We start from the raw sequence: 20,537 nt of genomic DNA, 5'->3' as shown, positions 1-20,537 counted from the left end.
GCCCTGTGATGATAGGTCCACTCCTGCTCAATAAACGGCAATAGCTCCCTACTGCCCACGCCATCAAGTTCAAACGACACAGCTGTCTCTCATGGCTGCCTGTGTTATGTCTCCAGCCAACATCCTCTTTCCAAGAGGCAACTTCCTGATAAGATCCATTCCTTCCTCCAGGCCTTAGCTCCTGCTGTTCCCTCCACCTGAAATGCCCTCCCTCTTGCAGCACTTTGGAGCCCAGCGCGGGTGGACTTCAAGGGAAGTCTTTCTTGCTCACAAAGCCCACCTTGCCCTTCTCTGAACTCCCAATGCATTAAGCGCCACCACAATTCAGCCCAAAGTTCTTTTATAGTTTCAGCCTTGGTAGATTTCCCTCTTCACCTAGATTAGGGGGTCAGCATACTACTGCCCATGGGCCAAATCTGGCCCAGTACCTGTTTTTTTAAATAAAGTTTTATTGGAACACTGTCACATCCATTTGTTTCTGTACTGACTATCTCTTTCATCCTACAATGGCAGAATCAAGTAATTGCAAGAGAGATAGGATGACTCACAAAGCCTAAAATATTTACTATCTTGCTCTTACAGAAAAAGTTTGCCAACCCTCAACCTAGATTGAAAATCCAGAAGGACTTTTCCCCAGAAAGGAAGGCCTAACCCAGGGCTGGGCACATGTGTGCTTGAAAACTCTTGGTGATGATTTTTCTCCCAGAAGATCCCCAGCCACGCCTGGTTCCTATCTGGCTCCACTGGCCTTGACATCAGCTGGGAGGCAGGGGGATACCTATAATGGTCTCCCTCCTCTTAACCCAGCCTAGAGCAGCTCCAAACTCCATGCCCCTTTCTGGGCCCAGAGATAGCCTACCTTGTCCACAAAGCCCCTATCCTGTCTGCCTTCACTACCTTGTCCACAAAGCCCCTATCCTGTCTGCCTTCACAGTTCAGGTCACAATCCAGGGTGATATCTGCAAGGAGAGGGAAGAAGGTAAGTCACGACAGTGTTTCCAGGGGCCCAGCACAGGCCTGTGGCCTCCACATTTTAGCCTCGGTCTTGGCCCATCTGGCAAATGGAAGTCATTTCCAAGGAGACACTGCCCAGAGGTGGGAGCATCTGGAGCCTCCCTCCCTGGGCTGGGAAAAGAGGCCTTGGAGAGGAAGCAGGGTCAGAGCAAAGATCCAGGTCAAATGCTGCCCTCTCCAGGAAGCCTTCCCTGAACTCTCCCTCTCCTGCATCTCTACAGCCCTCGCTGTCTGGGGCACACCCTGCACTGTGCCCGGGTTGCCCTGGACATTCTTGGTCTGTATGAAGCTGCCTTGTCTCCTTGGGATGGGGCAGTGAGCCTGGACTTTGGTGTTAAGATAGTCATGGATGTGAATCTAGGCTCTGGCACCTACAGGCTATGTGGCTTCTCTGAGCCTCAGCTTTTCCCTAAATCCCAGCCTCCATCCCACTGTCTTAACCTTTCTCCCTAGAAAGTGGGGGAGATTTTACAATACAAATGAAACCTTCAAGGGAGAGAGAGAGAGAGAATTTGAAATGATTTTTAAACATGTGAAAAAACACCCACCCACCATGCAATAAGCGCATGAAGCTCACAAACCTAACATGGGGCAAAACAAGCCCAACTCCAAAGGACACGTACAGTATGATTCCATCCAGAGAGAATTCAAAGATAGGCAAAAATAGACTATATTATTTGGGTGTGCCTGTTCAGATGATAAAACCATAAAGAAGGGCTTCCCTGGTGGCGCAGTGGTTGAGAGTCCGCCTGCCGATGCAGGGGACACGGGTTCGTGCCCTGGTCCGGGAAGATCCCACATGCCGCGGAGCGGCTGGGCCCGTGAGCCATGGCCGCTGAGCCTGCGCATCCGGAGGCCACAGCAGTGAGAGGCCCGCATACCGCAAAAAAAAAAAAAAAAAAAAAGAAAAGCAAGGAAATACCACAAGGTAGTGGTTACCTCTAAGGGAAGGAGGGAGCTTTGATCAGAGAGGGGCTCGGTGGCGGGGGGCACTTTGGGGTGTTGGCCATGTTCCCTGTTCTATTTCTTAACCTGGGTAATGGTTGCTCAGGTGTTTGCTTTGCAACTATTCCTTAATGTGTGTGTACTCACACCCATACTCTCACACACATACATACATACGTACTTTGCTGTATGCGTATTTTCCAAAGAAAAGGGTGGGTGTGTGCTCAGGGAGAGGAGGCGGGGAGGTCCCCAACCTCAGTCCTAACTAAAGGGAGGCGAATTAAAGCAACAGTGAGACAGCGACCTCTCAGAATGGCCAAAAACGGAAAAGGCTGGTAATGTACAGTGTCGGCAAGGCACTCCCATACTCCCTGCTGTTGGCAGGTGTATAACGTGGTACGGTCTTTTCGAAGAGCCATTTGGCAATATCTATCACAATTTAAATGTACCTTCCCTGTAACTCAGCAGTTCTGCTTCTAAAACCGCCTCCTGCAGACAAAGCATTTTCAACTTTCTTGCTAACTTTCTTGTTCTCCAAGTGCTTGTACCAACGCAAACCCCACTCCCGGTAGAAGGAGTTTCCAGTTCCACATCCTTCGCAGATAAGTATCTGCTAAGATAAGTATCTTTTCATTTGAGTTCTGATGATTGGGGCTTTTCTCATCTGTGAGTTGCTGGGGTTTTCTTTTTTGTTTTTTGTCGTTATTGTTGTTGTTTTGCCTATTTCTATTGTTCGGTTTTTCTTTCTTATTGATTGGCATTCTCCATTACCTGTAAGCACTGAGTCAGCTATATGCATTGCAAAGCTCTTCTCCATAGCCTGGCTTTGTACTTGTCTTCCATTGTACAGAAGTTTTCCATTTTAAGACAGTCTAATTTATCAATCTTGCCCCTGAAGTCCTGTGCTTTTGTTTTGCCTTGTTAAAGAAAACTTCTGACTGCTTTGAAGTTGAAAAGATATTCTCTTCTAAAAGCTTTAAAATTCTGACTTTCACCTTGAGATTTTTAACCCATCTGAAATTTATTTTGGAGTACGGTGTGAAGTAGGGCTCCAAGTTCATTGAGTGTCACATGATAATCACATGAGCATGGGTCTGTGTCTGGTTCTCTATTTGTTCCGTTGGTCTATATTTAACTCCGCACCAATTTCACACTGCCGTTGGCTGAGGCCCCGGACTTACCCACACAGGTGAGGTAGAGCACCGCATAGGCCAGAGGCTCTTGGCCGGAATGGTAGGAAATCTGAACCTGTAGAGAGATGGGCCCCAAGGTCAAGTTGGCTGAAGCCAAGAGCCCTGCCCCAAAACACAGGTCTTGGGGGATCTGGCAAGGAGGGGAGGAGTTCCCAGGAAACTCTGTGCACTAAAGTTGAGTTTACCAACCCAGCTCTTCCTTTAGCCTTCTCTGTGCCATTTATTTTTCCATGCCTCAGTTGGCCTATCTTTAAAATGGGAACAATTTGTGAGGGATTCCATGGAGACATGTGTCCCGGTTCTGCCAATGACTGCTGTGTGCTTTTGGCAAGCCCCTGCTCCCCTTTTGATCTCAGTTTCACCATTCCTAAAATGAGGAGTTTGGACTGGGCAGGCTTTAGGGACACTCTCTTAACTCTGGGATTCAGACAGGCCTAGACTTGAGCCCAGCACCTCTGGGTTCTGTGACCTTGGCCGAGGCCCTTCACCTTTCTGAGCTACCTCAGTTTCCTCATCTGCAAAATGGGCTTTATATAGATCCCTACCTCAGAGGATTGTAGTGCAGATTTGAAACGATCCATGTAAAAGACTAACCTTATAGGAAATACCCAAGAAGTACCAGCTATTGTTATTAGAGGGCAGGGGCTATGATGTAAGAGTCAGTGCAGAGCTCTGGAGTCAGATGTCCTGGGCTCAGATTCTGGATCCACCATGCGAGAATATCCTGGGAAAAGTTACTGTCCTGTCTGGGCCTCAATTTGCTCAGCTGTAGAATGGGAATAATAATAGTTCCATAGGACTGATTATAGGCTATGAGGATTAAAAAAGGAAAGCACGTGACATTCTTGACACAGTGCTCACAGCACACACCCAGCAACTGTCAAAGGTGAGGCTGAAGATGGTGATGATGATAAAGCAATTCCAGGCTGATGTATCAAACCCCTTTGACCCACCACCCTCCACTTGGACCTTCCCTTTTTGGTTCTGATGTTCTCAACTCGGCCAGAAGGTTCAGGATTTTATGGAGACCCCTCACCCCTCCGTCCTGGGAGTCCCTAAATCCTGCAGTTACTGATCCCCATGTGTCAAGCCCCAGCAATGATGCTCACCTCAGGCATAAAATTACCTGGATCCCGGGCAAAGGCGGGGAGGGGAAGTAGGGGACACTCTGATGACCCTCCTCAGTCCCTGCGGTCCTCAGTGCCAGGGAGCTCAGAATGGTGAGGTATCCACACAGCCTCTGGCTCAGTGCAGGGCACCCAGGAGCGGCCCCTCACGGGATGGCTGGTCCTCTTGCCCTGCTCCGGGGGCCTCTGTCCTGACTCTCACCAACTCTGCTACTTACTAATCATGTGACTTCAGGTAAGCCACGCCCCTTCTTGGTCTGTTTCCTTGTCTGTAAAATGGGTTCGTTGAGTCCTGCCCCACCTGCCTCACGGAACTCCCTGGATAGGATAATTCAGACACATGGATGGTAAAGATGTGGGGGCGATGGAGGGAGCCCATCCCCGGGTGTCGGGCAGCTCTGACACCTGAATTCTAGCCTTACCACTGATCAGCTATGTGGCTCCAGGACAGTCACTGTGAACCTTGGTGGCCCCACCTGTGAAATGGGGATCAGGCCCTGCCTCTCAGGGCTGCTGCCGGGGCTGGAGGAGGTCACGGCTGCCCCAGGCTAGGCGCATGGTCAGTGCTCCTTAAAAGGCCAGTTTCCCAAAGTATCGCTCCCGACATGGAGTGGGGACCTGCCACCCACACGACAAGGCCTGGTTCCCATCACCCCTTTAGGGGGCGTCCCCTGTGCCCTGTGTCAAGGGACACCTGACTTCTCCCACTTTTTAAATTCCCCCCTGCCCTGGGGCCAGAACACTGCCTCCAGCTGGGTCTTTTTAAACTCAAACTTAATGGGCAGAGAGAGGAGAGAAAGGGGAGGCATCCGGCCTGTGAGAAGTGAATGGGGGTCGGGAAGAGAGTGGGTTAGGGGAAGGTGAGGCCCCTGGGGAAAGGGGTCTCCCCAGGCAGCGGCTTCCCTCCCCCACCTCTGCTTTCTCTCCCTCATTCAGAGTATCAGAGACCACGAGTCAACCCTCAGCCTACAGATGGGGAAACTGAGGCCCGACACAGAAGAACTAGGACAACTCCTCCCTTCACAAGGGGTCCTGGGAAGCCAGAGAAAGGCTGGCTCCTGTTCAACACTAGGCGGAAGGTGCTATGATTATTCCCATTTTACAGTTGGGGGAACTGAGGCCCAGAGTGGTGATGTGACTCACCAGCAGACTCACAGTTTGTGTTTGTAAGTTGCAGAGCTGGCTGGCTCCAGGGCCAGGCGCTTACCCACTGTGCTACCCTGCACTCTGGATAAAGAGAGGGCGCTGGGCCCTTGTGGAGTGAGATCACTGCCTCCCCATCACTCCCTCAGACCAAGGGACCTGCTTACGTGACTGTCATTGAGGTCGTTGCTGGGAGAGTTCATGACCACGATGATCTGCAACCCCGCATCAAAGCACCACCGCCTGGTGTCTGCACGTTCCCAGTCCCTCTCCACTCCAGGAGAGATGTAGATGTCCACACCGGGGGTTCCGTAGACCTCAAACATCTCTGTTCCCTCAGGTACTGACCTGGGAAGAACAGGGAGCCATGGTAAGTGCTAGAGGGCAGCCCTTGTTCAGATGCTTGAGCTCTGGCTCAAACTCTTGCTTCCAGGAAGCCTTCCCTGACTACCCCAGGACTCTCAGATTCTCACAGCAAGCTCCTGGAAGTCAAGCCTGGACCTTACACACAGATAAACATTCTCACATTCTAAGGTTCTGTGTTCATTAACATTTCCCTTGTGAGTTCTCCAGGCATTAATTGTAGGGTTAAAAACTCCATGCTGCTCTGTGGCCCTGGGACCTCATTTCCCCGACTCCAGCTAGTCTGGGTGTCCTGTTTGAAATCAGTCTGTTCAACCTCTGATTGTCTGTGGGGTGCCTACTGTGCATGCTGGCACTGCTGGGCTGAGGAAGATACACCCACTGCCCCCGAGCCTTCAGTCTGGCTAGGGAGCTGAGGACAGCACTGCCGAGGGCAGCCAGATGGGATTCAGGGTGATGGGGTCAGGGGTCAGTGGGATCCCATGTAGGGAGAGACCACTGTGGGCCAGAGGAACCGGAAGGCTTCCTGGAGGAAGCAGCACACACATCCAGCTGGGGGATAACAGTAGCTGACTTTGGTTGAGCCCTTGCTAGGTGCCAGCCCTATTTGAGTTTCTTTATGTGCCTTATGTCATGTAATCCACTCAAAAACCCCAGGAGGTAGCGACTATTATTGTCTCCCATTTTACAGGTGGGAAACTGAGGTTAAAGTAAACTGTCCAAGGTCATGGAGCTAGTTAGTGGCAGGACTGGGGTCCAAACCCAGGCCTTCTGGCTCCTGAGTCCACATTCTTACCCAAGAGTAATAATAACAGTAATCATAACCCCCAGGGCTCCCATCCCCTGAACACTTACCATGGCAGGCTTGGCTAAGACTTTCCGAATATCAGCTCATCTAATCCTCAGCACAGCCCCAGGAGGAGGGGATCATTACTCCCACTTAACATGGGGAAACTGAGACTCAGGATGGGCAAGAGGCTTCCCCAAGCTTGCACAGCTGGCCACAACCACTACCCAGGCCCTTTCCCTTCCCTGCCTCCACGTGGAAGAAAGCAGACCTCCTCCAAAGCACCCTCTTCACTCCTCTGCCAGCATGAGTCTGACACTTCTCAACATGCCTTTCCTTTAAAAAAAGAGAAATAAATGAAGCCTAACTGTACTCCACCAGGCGGGCCCCACTCCAGTGCTTGGCCCTGCCAGGTATCTTCACCAGGTGGGAGGGGCTGACACACCTGTGTCTCCTTCCAAGCAGGGCTGCCAGATTTAATAAAATACGGAACACTCAGTCGGACTTGAATTTCAGATAAACAACAAACAATTGTTTCAGTATAAGTATGTCCCATGAAATATCTGGGATATACTCACACTAAACAATTATTCATTGTTCATCTGGATTTCAAAGTTAACTAGGCATCCTGGATTTTATCTGGCAACCCTACTCCCAAAGCTATAATTTCCAGGGCTCTGTCCTATTATGCCCTGGGTGTGTGAGAATCTGGATAGAGAGACATGGGGACACAGAGACAGCGATAAAGGGACATGAAAAGATATGGAGAGACCGAGAGACAGAGACTCATGGAGATAGACCCGGGTACGAAGGGCCCCCAGCATCCTCCCCCCAAACACAAGCTAGAGCGGAGCGTCTTGGATGGTCCTCCTGGTACGAAGCCCGCCCAGTTCCCAGGCCCCAGCCTCTGGTTTGGGGTATCTCAGCCCAGCTCCCCTGCACCTCCCTGGCCCAGGCCTTGTGTGAGGCACAGGGGACCCCTGATGAAGATAGAAGTGCCCCTGCCCAGGAGGGGCCAAAAGAAGCTGAGAGCTTGGTAGTGCCAGGACCAAGGTCAAGAGTCAGATTCTAGACTGGGCTGGGATGCCCATCAGCCAGGTGACCTTGAACAAATCACCTAGCCTCCCCGGGCCTGTTACCTCACCTGTAAAGTGGGATAATGACACCTACTGGGCCAACCTCACAGGCAATTGTGAGGCTCAAGCGTGATAATAGGTGGGGAAGTCTTGGAAAACCACCGGCCCAGGACTGGGGAAGGGGTTACTAGGGTAAATTAGGGCACAGGAAATGGGTGGATGGGAGCAGCTGGAGAGGGTGTACTGGGGTGTCTGGGGAAGGCTTCCTGGAGGAAGGCAGGTAAACCGAGGACAAGGAAGAGACACATCTAAGGGGAAGGGGTTTCCACTGCAGAGCCTTAGGAGGTCAAGGGCAAACTCAGGCTGCAACGAGCTCATTTTCATTTCACCCCTATGTAATGGGAAGCCAGCGATGGTTCCTGATCAGGAGAGACAACACAGTGGAACCGTGGCGAGGTGGTTAAGCCTGTGGACTCCGGGGGCAGGAAGCCTGGATTCAAATCCCAGCCCCACCACTCACTAGCTGTGTGACCTTGAGGGAGTGACTTGGCCTCCCTGTGCCTCAGTGTCTACATCTATAAAGTGGGGTGATGAGAAGACGAAAGGAGTGTGAGTAAACACTGGGGATGAGTAAAATTTGGAGGCACCTGAACTCATGCCCTCATTTCACTGCTGGGGAAACTGAGGCCCAGAAGAGGAGAGACTAGAAGACAGAGCCCTAGACTCCCAGTCTAGTGCTCATGCTCCATCATGCAGCCGTGAGTTAGGAAGATCAAAGGGGAGGCTTCTAGGAGGACAGCCTGCATCAGGTACAGGAGGATCTGGATTCCCCATTTCCTGGAGGACAGGGAAAGCGGCCAGAGGCTCACGTGGATGAAGTTCTTCCTCCAGCCAGGCCACCCCGAGTGCGGCATGCTGCTCTAGACAGCATCCCCAGCCCAGTCCTGGGGGCACTTGTGGCTGGGGGGCCTCGTCCTCTCCCAATGAGTAGGACAGTCCAAGACCCTCCCCAGCCCTGAGCCCTTCTAGCCAGCCTAAGGGCCCAAATGATCCAGTGGTACAGCCAGCCTAGGAGCTGGTGCACAGTGGGGAAAACATGATGGAATGACCAACAATTCTGGCTTGCCAGGGACTGAGGCATTTCCTGGGGTGCAGGACATTCCATGCTAAAACCTAGAAAGTCTTGGGCAAATTGGGACAGCTGGTCACCCTCACAGTGGTCAACTTCAGATCTAGCTGTTGAAAATGCAGATTCCAGAACCATAAGTTCTGCAGTCAGAACTCAGGAACCTGCATTTTAAACCACACTGGTGCCCAGTGAAGTCTGAGGACCATGGCTAAGGATGGACTGTCTCAGAAACAGTGATCCCTAGTCCTGCAGGAGTGTGGGAGTGACTCAATGTGAGCTCATGCCCTCCTGGAAATCAAGACAGGTCAGGTCTTCCTTTAGAGTCGTGCCACCCCTTCGATGGTGAGGATAATGGTGGCGACAAGGGTGATGAAGACGGCTCTCCTAGTCATAGGACGTCAGTACTACTTCCCCCACTTTACAGATAAGAAAACTGAGGCCCAGAGATGACAGGTAACTTGCTCAGAGTCACACAGCTGGTGAGTGACAGAGCCAGGACTCACAGCCAGCTCTGTCCCCACTCCCTTGCAAACAGAAACCCACTCTCTCCCTTCAAGGGCTCAGGGCCTCCACCTCTGGGAAAACAAAATCAGACATTTCAGAGCTGGGAAATTGACAGCAAAGGTCTTTGTGGCTGAAAACAGGAAAGTTGACAAGATGACCACCAAGGTCCCCAGCAAGTTGGCCCATAGGAGCCAAGGAGACCAAGGCCCACACAGCTCAGGCTCTGGGTACCAGCTGCCCCTCCGTCTTCAGTGAGGCTCCCAGAGCCCCGACTGCACTGGCCTCACCACCAGAACACAATTCAGGAAGTCACTACCCCTCCTTAATTCTACGTCTTTCTGCCCTTGGAAAATGACAGTCACACAAACACTTTATACAAAGTCCAAATAGTTAAGAGAGTTAAAGATGCGTCCACCTCCCAGAGCCCAGCTCTCCGCACAGGCAGGTTGGAGCTTTACATCAAACAAAATCTGGTAGAGACAGAAGGGGAGGTGCTTTCTCAAATCAGGGAGGAGGCTCAGAGGCCTCCATGAGCAGAGCTGGAAATCCACTCTTCTACGCCAACCTCCTCAGAGTACCTATGGGGAAACTGAGGCCCAGGAAGGAGCAGAAAGTTACTCAAGATGACCTAGCAAAGGGTGAAAGAAATAGGGCCAAAACTCAGGGTTCCTGGCCCCCCGTGCCCCAAGCCTTTTCCTTCTATTAGACCACCTCTGCTGAGCTGTTTGCCCTTCCAGCTAGGGCAGCGGTTCTCAACCCTGGCCGCACCTCCAGTGCGTGGCTCAGCACACCTGTGTATTACCCTTCCTTACCCTCCTCCTTAAGAATCCCTATTCAGGAAAGCAAAACCCCCTTACCAAGTCTGGGCCATCTCCCACTCAGTGGAAGGAAGGAAGACAGGGCTTAATCCACTAGTGATTAGAGAGCCCCAGTGGTCTTGCTCATCCTGCAAGGCTCTGGTTGGTGCCCTTTCTCCAGGAAGCCTGCCCTGACTGCTCAGCCTGTGTTGATTTCTCTTTTCTCATTTCCTCCTTCTCCCAGTATGGCTCAGAGTTTGTTCCCCAGCCATCTTGTGGATGGCAGGTTTGGGGACGCTTGAGGCTGTCTAGAGAGCCAGGAAGGATACTAAAAATGATGATGGTGGTGGTTATAATGGTAGCAGTTACCATAATTGAATGTTCACATGCCAGCCTTCGCCTACGTGCGCTACATGCACAATCTCATTCAATCGTCCCAAGAGCCCTTTGAAGTGAAGGCCAGAGTGCTCGGGCTGCATCCTGGCTCTGCCTCTCCTCACTGGTTGTGTGACATGGGGCAAGTGACTTAGCTTCTATGTGTCTCAGTTTCCTCATCTCTGCAATGGGGATGAAGACAGTACCCATCTCACAGAATGGTTGTGAGCATTAGTTAACATATGTTAAGCCTTTAGGGGAGTGACTGGTATGGAGCAGCCTCTAAGTATCATTGTTGATATTATGATGACCTTCATTCTATAGACAAAGAAAGAGCAACTGGAGAGGTTAAGTGACTTTCCCAAGGTCAGACAGCTGCTAGGTCACAGAGCCAGGACTGAGCCACCACGCCCAGTGTCCTTTCTCTTGTTGGCCCACAGTCTGAGCACCAAGGATTACTAAATCACTGTATCTCCGAGCCGGAAGGGACTTTAGAATTAGTCCAGTCCCCCTCCCCTTGCAAGACAGGAATCTTTTCCACAGCACCCCTGCAAGGCGGTCCAGCCTCTGCTAGAACTGCAGGATAGGGTTCTCAGAGGGCAGGGACCACACCTGCTTGTTCACCATTGTGTCCCCATGCCTGGCACGCACTAGACCCCCCCAAAAATACTTGAAATACTTGATGAATGTGTGAAAGAACAAACTAGGAGCTCTCCCCCATCCCCAGTGTGGTCTGGTACATTGGAGGCCCGAGAGTCGCCCGTGTGAGGGTGCCAGAGGCTCCATCCCCCACCCTGTGACTGTCCCACCCACAGCTCCTTTGCAAACCCCAAAGTGGCCCATCTACCCACAACAGCCCAAGATACTGCTGCCTTAGCCTCTCATGGCCCCAATCCTTCCTCCATCCTCTAGGAAGGTCTGCAGGGAAGGAGCCAGCCCCGGGCCTCCTGGGGCAGGTCAAACTAGAGACACATCTGCCCCATGGGCGTGAGGAAGCCAGGGCACGAGGCAGCCATGGGCACACAACCCTGGAGGAGGCGGTGGTGCCAGCCGGCACGGGTACACCTCCTCCCTCATCACCCCTCTGTGGCTGCCCCCTGCTTCAGGATCATCTGAATCCCCTTCCCACTCCTCACTGCCCACTCACCCTCAACTGGGCTTTAGCTCCTCCTACTAGCTTGGAGGGCTTGCTCCAGACTTGGTTCCCTCCCATGACCAGCTCCTCACCCCCTGTCATCTAATGCCCTGGGACAAACCCCATCTCTGCTTCTAAGTTCACTCCAATTTTTTTTTAATTAATTAATTAATTAATTAATTAATTAATTTTATTTTTGGCTGTGTTGGGTCTTCGTTTCTGTGCGAGGGCTTTCTCTAGTTGTGGCAAGCGGGGTCCACTCTTCATCACGGTACGTGGGTCTCTCTTGTTGCGGAGCACAGGCTCCAGACGCGCAGGCTCAGTAGTTGTGGCTCATGGGCCTAGTTGCTCCGCCGCATGAGGGATCTTCCCAGACCAGGGCTCGAACCCGTGTACCCTGCATTGGCAGGCAGATTCTCAACCACTGCGCCATCAGGGAAGCCAGGTTTTTAAAATCTTAGTCTGAGACACTGGTTCTCAGCTAGGGGTGATTTTCCCTCCAGGGCACACTTGGCAACGTCCAGAGATGTTTTTGGTTGTCATAAGTCGGGGGTGTGCTACCGGCATCTAGTGAGTAGAAGCCTCTCTACCCCCATTCAGTCTCCCACACTTAACACCCCCTAGCTGGGGCTCTATAAGAAGCCTGGTTGAGAAAGACGAGGACCCAAGCTTCCATGATTGGCAGCTATGCCAAGGCCAAGGCTCAGGAGAGGGCAGCCAAGTCAGGCCTGAGCCTTGAGGAAGCCCCACACAGCTCGCAGGGAGAGCCCAAGGGGTCAGCACCAGGGGCCTGCAAACCCCCAGTCTTCTGGCTCTTACCCATAAATGTCCACGAGGGTCTCCACACCAGCCACACACACGGTGCTGGTGAGGTGCTCCAGGGACACTCGCACGATCCTCTGCAGAGACGTTCTAGCCTTGGGCTGGGCTTGGGCCACAAAACCCCTGGCATGTGGTTTAAAAGCCTTTGTTATACAGCAGAAACTGACACACCATTGTAAAGCAATTATACTCCAATAAAGATGTTAAAAAATAAATACATACAAATAAATAAATAAATAAATAAATAAAAGCCCTTGGCCTTTCCCTTCCAGCCCAAGAGGCTAATTCATTGCCTCCAGTCCTGGAAGCCCAGCCCCTTCCCAGAGCCAAGAGCTCAGGATTGGCTGGAAGGAACCCAATATTTGCATAGGAACCTGTTGCTCCCACCCACGCGCAGAGGGAGTTAATTTCTCACTTTAAGGGCAGCAAGTAAGTACCTCGCCAAGGCACCAGGACCCTCGGGGGCATGCAGAGATGCAGGGTATGGATCAGGGGAGCAATAAGTACCTTGCCAAGGCACCAGGACCCTGGGGGGCATGCAGAGATGCAGGGTATGGATCAGAGGACCTTCCTTGCTTTCCACACTCAGCCTCTTCACCCCTTTTTCTGCATTTTCAGAGATCATGGCTTTAGTGGGGAGTTTCTCTATCCTGATGGAGGAACTGATGAAAACGCAGATTCCCAGGCCCAGCCTCCAATTTGAGAAGCAGCCTGGCGTCTGGAGTCTTTTTTTTTTTTTTTTTTTACAAGCACCCCTAGAGCATTTTGAAGCACTTTGAGGAGCCCCAACTTCTTTCTGAAGAGCGTGGAGTTTGCAGGCAGGACTGGATTTCAGCCCTGCCTCAATTACATCCTGACTGGGTGACCAGGGGCAAGTCACTTAATTGCTCTGTGCCTCACTTTTGGCATCTGAAAAATGGTTGCTATGAGGGTTAAAGGGGAACACGTGGGTAGAGCTCTAGTGTGGAGCTCAGTATTATTTTATTAGGGATGTTGTTGTTATTGTTATTTTACTGTTAGATGCCAAAAGCCTCTGGAAGGGGTTAGTGATAAGGGTGAAAACCCTCTCTGGTCAGGAGGAGCTTAGAATGTCAGAGTAGGAAGTCTCACTCGTTAGGTGGGGAAACTGAGCCCAGAGGGGCATTCGGTCACCTGACACAGAAAGAGTGAGGGCTCTGGGGAGAGGAGTCTCGGGTTTGGACCCAGACACCACCAGGCACTGGCTGTGTGGCCTTGGGGGTTATGTCCCCTCTCTTGCAACCTTGGTGTCCTCATCCGTAGAAAATGTGGCTACTCACCAGCCCTGGCAGAGATAATGGTGGGACACACCCTGTCCAGCAAAGGCTCAGAAGGTGCTGAATAGAGGTTTCCTCCCTCTTCCCTGGTGATGCTGACAATCTGAGGCAGGGTGAGGACCAAGATCTGCTCCCCCAGAGTCCCCGGCTAGTGCATTCACACCAATTCAAGGATCTCGGCAAGACTCTAAGACGGGCACCCCTATATCCCAGGTTCTTTCTGGTAAGGATGTTCTTCTCAAGGAGAGCTGCTGGGCTGCTGGGTCCAGGGACACCTTCACTTTTTTGGCTGTAAAACGGGCTCGGGGGCTGACTCAGCTCTGGGTAAGAGTCAGAGTTCAGGAGGAAGCCCCAGGCAGGCTCCATAGCCTGTTTGTGGGCACAGCTGGGGAACAGATACAGAAGCAGACGCATTCCTCTGGGCACTGGCCCACTGTGATGGCGACAGGATAGCCTCCAGCTCAGAGCCCTGGATCTCCCTTTGGAGGGAGACTCATGCTTTCACTTCTCCCCAATTACTACATGCCAGCTTTTAGAAAGAGATGGGTGATTCATTCAGACTAAAGTGTCCATGACTGATGGGCAGCGACTTTTTGCCCCTTAGTCCACAACCAATCTAAAGTAAAGTGAATGAGTGAGGAGTGAGTGTCAGGGAAGCAACCTGAGGCAGCACCAAGTATGTAGGATGAGAGGGGTGATCATTCCGGGTCCCTGAAATCCGACCACTGAGGCTGGGTAGCTTAGTAGCTTTAGAGGCAGGAATGCAAGGGAATTATATTGGCCTGTGGCCCTGGGCACCAGTCCTGCTGGAGACTCTCCCACTCTGCCAATAGGGCCCAGCCTGCTTGCCCTCTGAGAGATGGAGGAGATAGCCCAGGGAAGGGAGAGGGATGAAGAGATAGGACCCACCCTCCCCCGATAGCCATCTCAGCAGGGCAGGCAGCCTCACGGCAATGGCCGTGTGCCAGCCATCCTGCTGCGTCAGCCTGCCTGCCTGGCACTGGCCCTGGGGGCTCTCCCAGCTGGGTAGGAGCTGCCCATGGCCAGTGGAAGTTGAGCCAAGGAGCTGGTAGCGTAGTGGGTGGAACTGAGAGCACCTCTCCCCCCGCTTCCCTCCCCTCCTCCCCACGGCCCAACGAACAGAAGCTAAGGAGGCAGCCACTTGAAGAAATGCATGTTGACATTTTTATTCATCAGAAAGGAGGTGACCATTCACCTGGAACATTCTCACAGGGAACGTCAGCAACAACCCCCCCACAAACAGCCCAACAGCAATTCCAGAGCTCCCCGCACTCAATGCCACTCCCCGCATTCAGTGCCACCACCCGCGTCTCTCTGCAATGCCCACTCCCCTCCCACCCACAGTGCTTTCCCTGGGGAACCCCGGCTGCACACCCTTGGCCGACGAAGAGATTCCTTCTCCTCTTGGCTCAGTCTAAGGGGCATCATGATTATGAGCAGAAAGTGCACAGGCTAGACCAGGGGCTTGCAAACGGGGTTCCACGGAACCTTCTGGAAGGGGAGGATCCTCGTACACCACCCTCGCCACCTTAAACCAGAGCAGTTCTGTTTTCATCAGTTTCACATGCTGGGTCTCCGTGGTAGCCTCTGATGGCTAAGTGTTGCACAGCTAAAAGAGTTTAAGGGCAGATGGCTCAATCTAAATCTCACCGAGAGCCAGGGAGAAAACCCAGACAATAGAGGCCCAGAGGCTGTGGGAGAAGAAGGCCGGCTGGTTCCCTCCTGCCCATGCTTGTCTGGGGCAGGGGCCACCTCTCGCCCTGCTCCGGCCAAGCCAGCTTGCCTGTGCATGTCCCGGTGACCTCAGCTGGGGCCAGGCTGTTAAATTCCCATGGCAGCTCTGCCTTGCCTTCTGTGGGAGGGGACACGGGCCTGCCACGGGGCTTTACTCACAGGTGAAACCCAAGCTACATGCAGGGTCTCTGAGTTGCTGAGAGAGACTGGGCGAGCCTTCCCTCCCACTGCCGGCAGAACGAAGGGGAATAATTAAAGACTATTAAAGGAAATTAAACCCCACCCTCAAAGATAACCTAATGACCCCCCCCACCCTCTTCTAACATCTGGGCCCCCTCTCCTTGCTGCATCTGGAACAGCCAGACCCCATCACATCCAGAGTCCAAAATTTAAAGCCTGGGAGGCCTAGGGCGCAGAGGCCAGGTCCCAGGTTTTATCCCCGTGCCTCAGCGTCCTCTGCCATCCTGGCCTCCTCGCCTCCTGCCCAGCCTTCCTCCGTGTGCCCTCCTCGGGCCTCACTTTGGCCTCTCAGCGTTTGTGAGCTGGAAGCAGCCAGCACGCGTAACTAAAGGCTTTCCAAACAGGTAACAAGCACCCTTGAGGAGGGAGTCAGGTATTAAAGGGCGTTTGTTGCTTTTTCTTTTTAAAATAGTAAAGCAATTATACTCCAATAAAGATGTTTAAAAAAAAGAAACAGGCCATCAGACGCTGAGTTTTCCTGTCCTTCTTTGCCTGTATAAATATGGCTGAGGAGTGCTGGGAAATCACAGCCTGGGGGCCCCCTGAAGGAGAAGATAGCCAGAAAAGGAAAAAGGGGGCCCAAATCCCCCTTCCTGATCTTACAAGAGCCACCGGTGGCCTAGACCCAGGGCCCTCACCCCAGGCCCCAGGCCCTGTAGGCCACGCCAGAGGTGAGGATGTGCGGTGTCCATCCCTGTATCCTGGTACCCACAGTGACCAGCACACTTGCAGGCACACAGGGGGAAGCGTCCAAGGCTCCCCCAAGAGGATGGAAGCCAGGTGGAGGTTCCTTATCCTGGCGGGATTCCCTGGCAGGTGGGGAGAGAGGATGACGGGTGGGGAGCAGGCTCAGGGCACCATGTGCCACCACTTGAAGGGAAAGGGCTTCCGGCGCACGTTGGTGCCGCAGTGGACCTCTCCAAGCAGCTTGTGGTAGGACAAGTAGTCATCGATGAAGGTGCAGCGGAGGCCCAGAGGCTCCAGCAGGGACCGCACCTTCTCCTCCAGGCAACAGCAGCCGTTGATGATGGGCCCGAAGGGTTTGGGGATGCCCAGGTACTTGCCTAAGACCACCATGTTCACCTGTAGAAGAGACAAGGCAAGAAAGAGACCCAGTTAGCTGGGGATGCTCTACACCTGGGGCCCCTTCTGGGTTCTGGCTCTGGCAGACCCATCCCCAGGGCCTGTCCCATCTTTGCCAGCATCTCCGGGCCACTAAGGCTGGCACTCGCTCAAGAACTAAGGTCTATGGAAGTAGAAAAGACACAGATCCGTAGTTGGAAGAGAGCATTAATAACGGGCAGGGCTGCCAGTAACATACATGGTAACTTCACATAAATAAAAGTCACCCCTTCCTCCAACACTTTCCTCCACCTATCAGAAAAGTAGATTATAATGACTGTTAGAACAAGATTTTACCGTTATCTGCCAAAAACTTGTACAGCAAATGTATCCACCTACAAGGTCCACGGTGTGAATGTCACAGGTGTGGTGTGTTTATTTGTGCAGTACACACCAAGCTCAACCATTCCTGGAAGCCCTGATAATACTTACCGTTTATTGAGCATCTTCTACGTGCCAGATATAGCATCCGTAAACCTCACAGCCTCCCTCCGAGGCCATAGCTTGGACCGGTTAAGTAATATAATTAAGGCCACACAGCCAGAGAACAGGGAGACTGAAATTTGACTCAGGTCTGACTCATGCCACAACTCATGCTCTTTCTACTCTGCCAGAGTGTAGCACTGTGGCTGCCTGGGGTGCTAAGGAGTTGGGGCAAGTGGCTGGGAGCCCTTGGGGGCACCTGGGTTTATCTCCAATGACACTTCTGCTTCCCTGGCTGGGGGACCTGGCAGGGGCGCCTAACACCAGGGAAGGGAAGTCTGCCCAGGGCAGGGTATGGAGGCCTCTTAGAGGTAACTTCTGGCCCAGTAGATGGCCAAAGGAGCTGTCCTTGGTGTTCAGAGGGGACACTCTGATTCACTGGGTCATCTCAGTGTAGGGTGGGCTGCCCTTACACTCTCCACGTCCCAGCCCCTCACCCTCAAGTCTGCCCCGCAGGGCCGTCCACGGCTGGGACCAACATGGAGCTGGAGGGTCCCGTGGGGGTCAGTCACATGACCTTGGCCCTGACCTGCTTGGTTGCCCACTAATGGGCCAGAACATGGGGGGTGGGAGTGGGGCACACAGAGGGACAAAGGGCAGGGAGAGGAACAGGGAGTGGTATTCAGGACCATTGCCAGCCTGGCTCTGCTTCCTCCTAGATGAGGACTCAGGAGACCGCAGGTCGGTCCATTTGCTCGCTGGAGACCTCAGGCAAGTCAACCACGCTCCTCCGAGGGCCTCTCTCCCCTTCTGACAAACGAGGGGTTAACTGAGTGGTCCCTAAGGGCCCTCCAGGGAGAACATGCTGGGATCCTCTAGCTGGGCCTGGACTGGAGCTGGGAGATTCCCACGGAGGGCTGTGTGTTGGCGAGGGGCTCCCAGCAGGGGAGGGCAAGGCCGCAGCCCAGGGCTGACCACGGTCATGGGCCTTGCCCCACGCTCAGCCAGAACCAGAGGCAGGTCACCCCTTAGAGCTTCACTGTCTGATACAGTAGCCATCCGCCACGTGTGGCTGCTGACATTAAAATGAAAGTAAAACTTCCGTTCCTCAGTCACACTGGCCACATTTGAAGCACTCAGTAGCCACATGTGGCGGCAGCCACGTCATACTGCACAGATGTAGAACACTTCCATCACCCGAGAAAGTTCTGACAGCACCGCCCTAGAGCAGTGGTTCTCAACCTAGGGCGATCTTGCCTCCGGGACATTTTGCAACCATCCTACGATGCACAGGACAACCCCCAGAGCAAAAGATTCTTTAGCCCCAAATATCGGTAGAACCAAGGTTGTGAAGCCCTGCCTGCGAGGTCTCTGCAGGGACCTTACAGCGAGGGGTCAGGGGAAGCCCGACCCTATCCACTGGCCTCCAATCAGGACCCCAGGATTCACTGGCTGGTCCAATGACAGGGATTCGAGTAAAGGCCCCAGGCTGAAGAAGGAGGGTCTCCCATCCTAGGGCACCACCGCTCACTGCAGCCAATGCCCCGACATCCTTTCCCAAGGGGTTACTGGGCACTGTGGGCAGGGCTGTGCCCATAGCATCACTCAGACCCCTCCCAGGGGCCACATTGGTGAGATCACATCTGCTCATCTGCTTGCCAGGTGCCTGAGTTAATGACAGCCAGGGTGGCAGCTGCCACCTGCCACCCCTGCCCAACTCAGGATCCCTCTGGGGAGCAGACAGTGGGGTGCCAGCCTGGGGAGCAGAACAGGCAGCTGAGACCCAGAAGCGAAAGCTTGAAACATTGGAACCAAACCACGCTTCCATTTTCCAGTTTTGCGGGGGAAAGCCCTTAGTTGTGGGGCTGCCCTGTGCACTGTAGGATGTTTAGCAGCATCCTTGGCCTCCACCCACTAGATGCCAGCAGCACCCTCCTCGTGTGGCAATCAAAGTGCCCGGGGCGGGGTGGGGGGGGGGAGGAGAAATCACCCTGGTTGGGGACTACCGATGGAGATTTTCTATATCTGCCCCAAAAAGCAAACACTGGCGAGGTCCGCAGGGCCCTTCCCAGCCTCCTTGCCAGTCTGCCCCTGGATAGGGACGGCTTCTCCTCTGGACCTCCAACTGACCGCCCAGCAGGACCCCGCCAGGCACCAAGGATGGAAATGACCTGTCCTCCCTCCACGCTCTCACCATGTCGGGGAAGAAGGCTTCTGCACAGAAGTCCTTCAGGAAGAAGAGCTGGGGGATATCCACAATGTCCCGCTCAGTCAGGCCCAGTTCCCGCTTCAGCACCGCCCGGTTCCAGTCGATGCAGCTCTGAGGGTGGGAGGAGGGGCACAGGTACCCAGGGAACCAGGAAGAATCCAACGTTTCTTAGCACCTGCTACGTGTCGGGCCCTGTGCACCCGACACGTAGGTGCCCTCTGCACCCTTTAGCTTGTTTGATCCTCACAACAGCTTTGTGCCATTGCTACCGCAGATGGGGAAACTGAGGCTCAAGTGACCTGCCCAAGGGCACAGAGCTAGGAAGTAGTGGACCTGGGGTTTGGATCCAGGCAGCTTCTGGTTGCAAAAAGTGCTTGCCGTCACCACACACTGTCCCAACCACAGCCGGGCTTATGCTCCTGCCCAGCTCAGCTGTTTAGGAGAAAAGTGTCGGGCACCACTGGGGAGAAGCATGGGGCCTCCTCCCATCTACTGAGCAGGACTCCATGCCAGGCCTACACCGGGCACGTGGCAGGCATTAGCCCCGCCCCTTCCTGGGACCTCCTTCCACCCCATCTCCTCACCAGGTCACCCTGATTCCCACCCACCCCAGCCCTCGCCCCTACAGGGCCCCATTTCCCCACCACATCTCTCCCATCTCCCCAGACTTCTCAGGGAACTCAATTCTACTTCCGCTGAAACCCATCATTTCCCCAGAATGGGGGCAAGATCTCCCCCACTGGACTGGCACGGCTGTGTCTCTTCCATCAGACTGTGGGTTTCCCAAGAGCAGAGGCCCTACCCAACCCACAGGTCTCAGCAGCCCCCAGGAGAGTCAGAGGCCCAGGGCTGAACCCCTCATCCCCACCCCGGCAGTTCCTGGGGCTGCTTCACCCTCCACCCCCCTCACCTGTGCATAGAGGTTGTCATTCCTGAGTCTTTTGTCTTCCAGCATCTCATTAATGCTTCTCTTCACCTGGTGCTTTAACCCTGCAAGAGAAAGAAGACCACAGCCAGCTCAGGGAATACTGCCTGGGGCCACCTCAAGCCTGGGCTGCACAGAATCCGGGCCAGGATTTTTCT

The 20,537-nt window shown here is 53.5% G+C and overlaps 2 protein-coding genes across 3 annotated transcripts in view; both read right to left on the bottom strand.

Annotated features, from left to right (window-relative positions):
- PADI3 (peptidyl arginine deiminase 3) overlaps window positions 1-14,631 on the bottom strand; it is a gene marked incomplete at both ends in the record, with an annotated part of 30,821 nt that extends 16,190 nt beyond the window's left edge. Inside the window, 5 exon segments of the mRNA XM_082612105.1 lie at window positions 898-959; window positions 3,141-3,207; window positions 5,590-5,770; window positions 12,408-12,572; window positions 14,615-14,631. Of these exon segments, the coding sequence (XP_082468231.1) occupies window positions 898-959; window positions 3,141-3,207; window positions 5,590-5,770; window positions 12,408-12,572; window positions 14,615-14,631 (492 nt within the window).
- Window positions 14,632-14,867: 236 nt separating this feature from the next.
- The window catches only part of PADI1 (peptidyl arginine deiminase 1), a 34,009-nt gene continuing 28,339 nt past the window's right edge, over window positions 14,868-20,537 (bottom strand). Inside the window, exons 14-16 of one of the 2 annotated variants that reach the window (XM_082613546.1) lie at window positions 20,365-20,444; window positions 19,440-19,565; window positions 14,868-16,783 (exon numbers count right to left, since the gene is read on the bottom strand). In XM_082613546.1, the coding sequence (XP_082469672.1) occupies window positions 16,550-16,783; window positions 19,440-19,565; window positions 20,365-20,444 (440 nt within the window). In that variant the 3' untranslated portion in view covers window positions 14,868-16,549. The remainder of the gene's footprint in view (window positions 16,784-19,439; window positions 19,566-20,364; window positions 20,445-20,537) is intronic. The other variant, XM_082613547.1, reaches the window with a different exon arrangement.

This window comes from Mesoplodon mirus, assembly GCF_964341445.2.
Source record: "Mesoplodon mirus genome assembly, chromosome: 3".
Classification (NCBI taxonomy): Eukaryota; Metazoa; Chordata; class Mammalia; order Artiodactyla; family Ziphiidae; genus Mesoplodon; species Mesoplodon mirus.
Note: the sequence above shows the minus strand (reverse complement) of the source record. Positions and strands in the feature narration are given on the sequence as shown.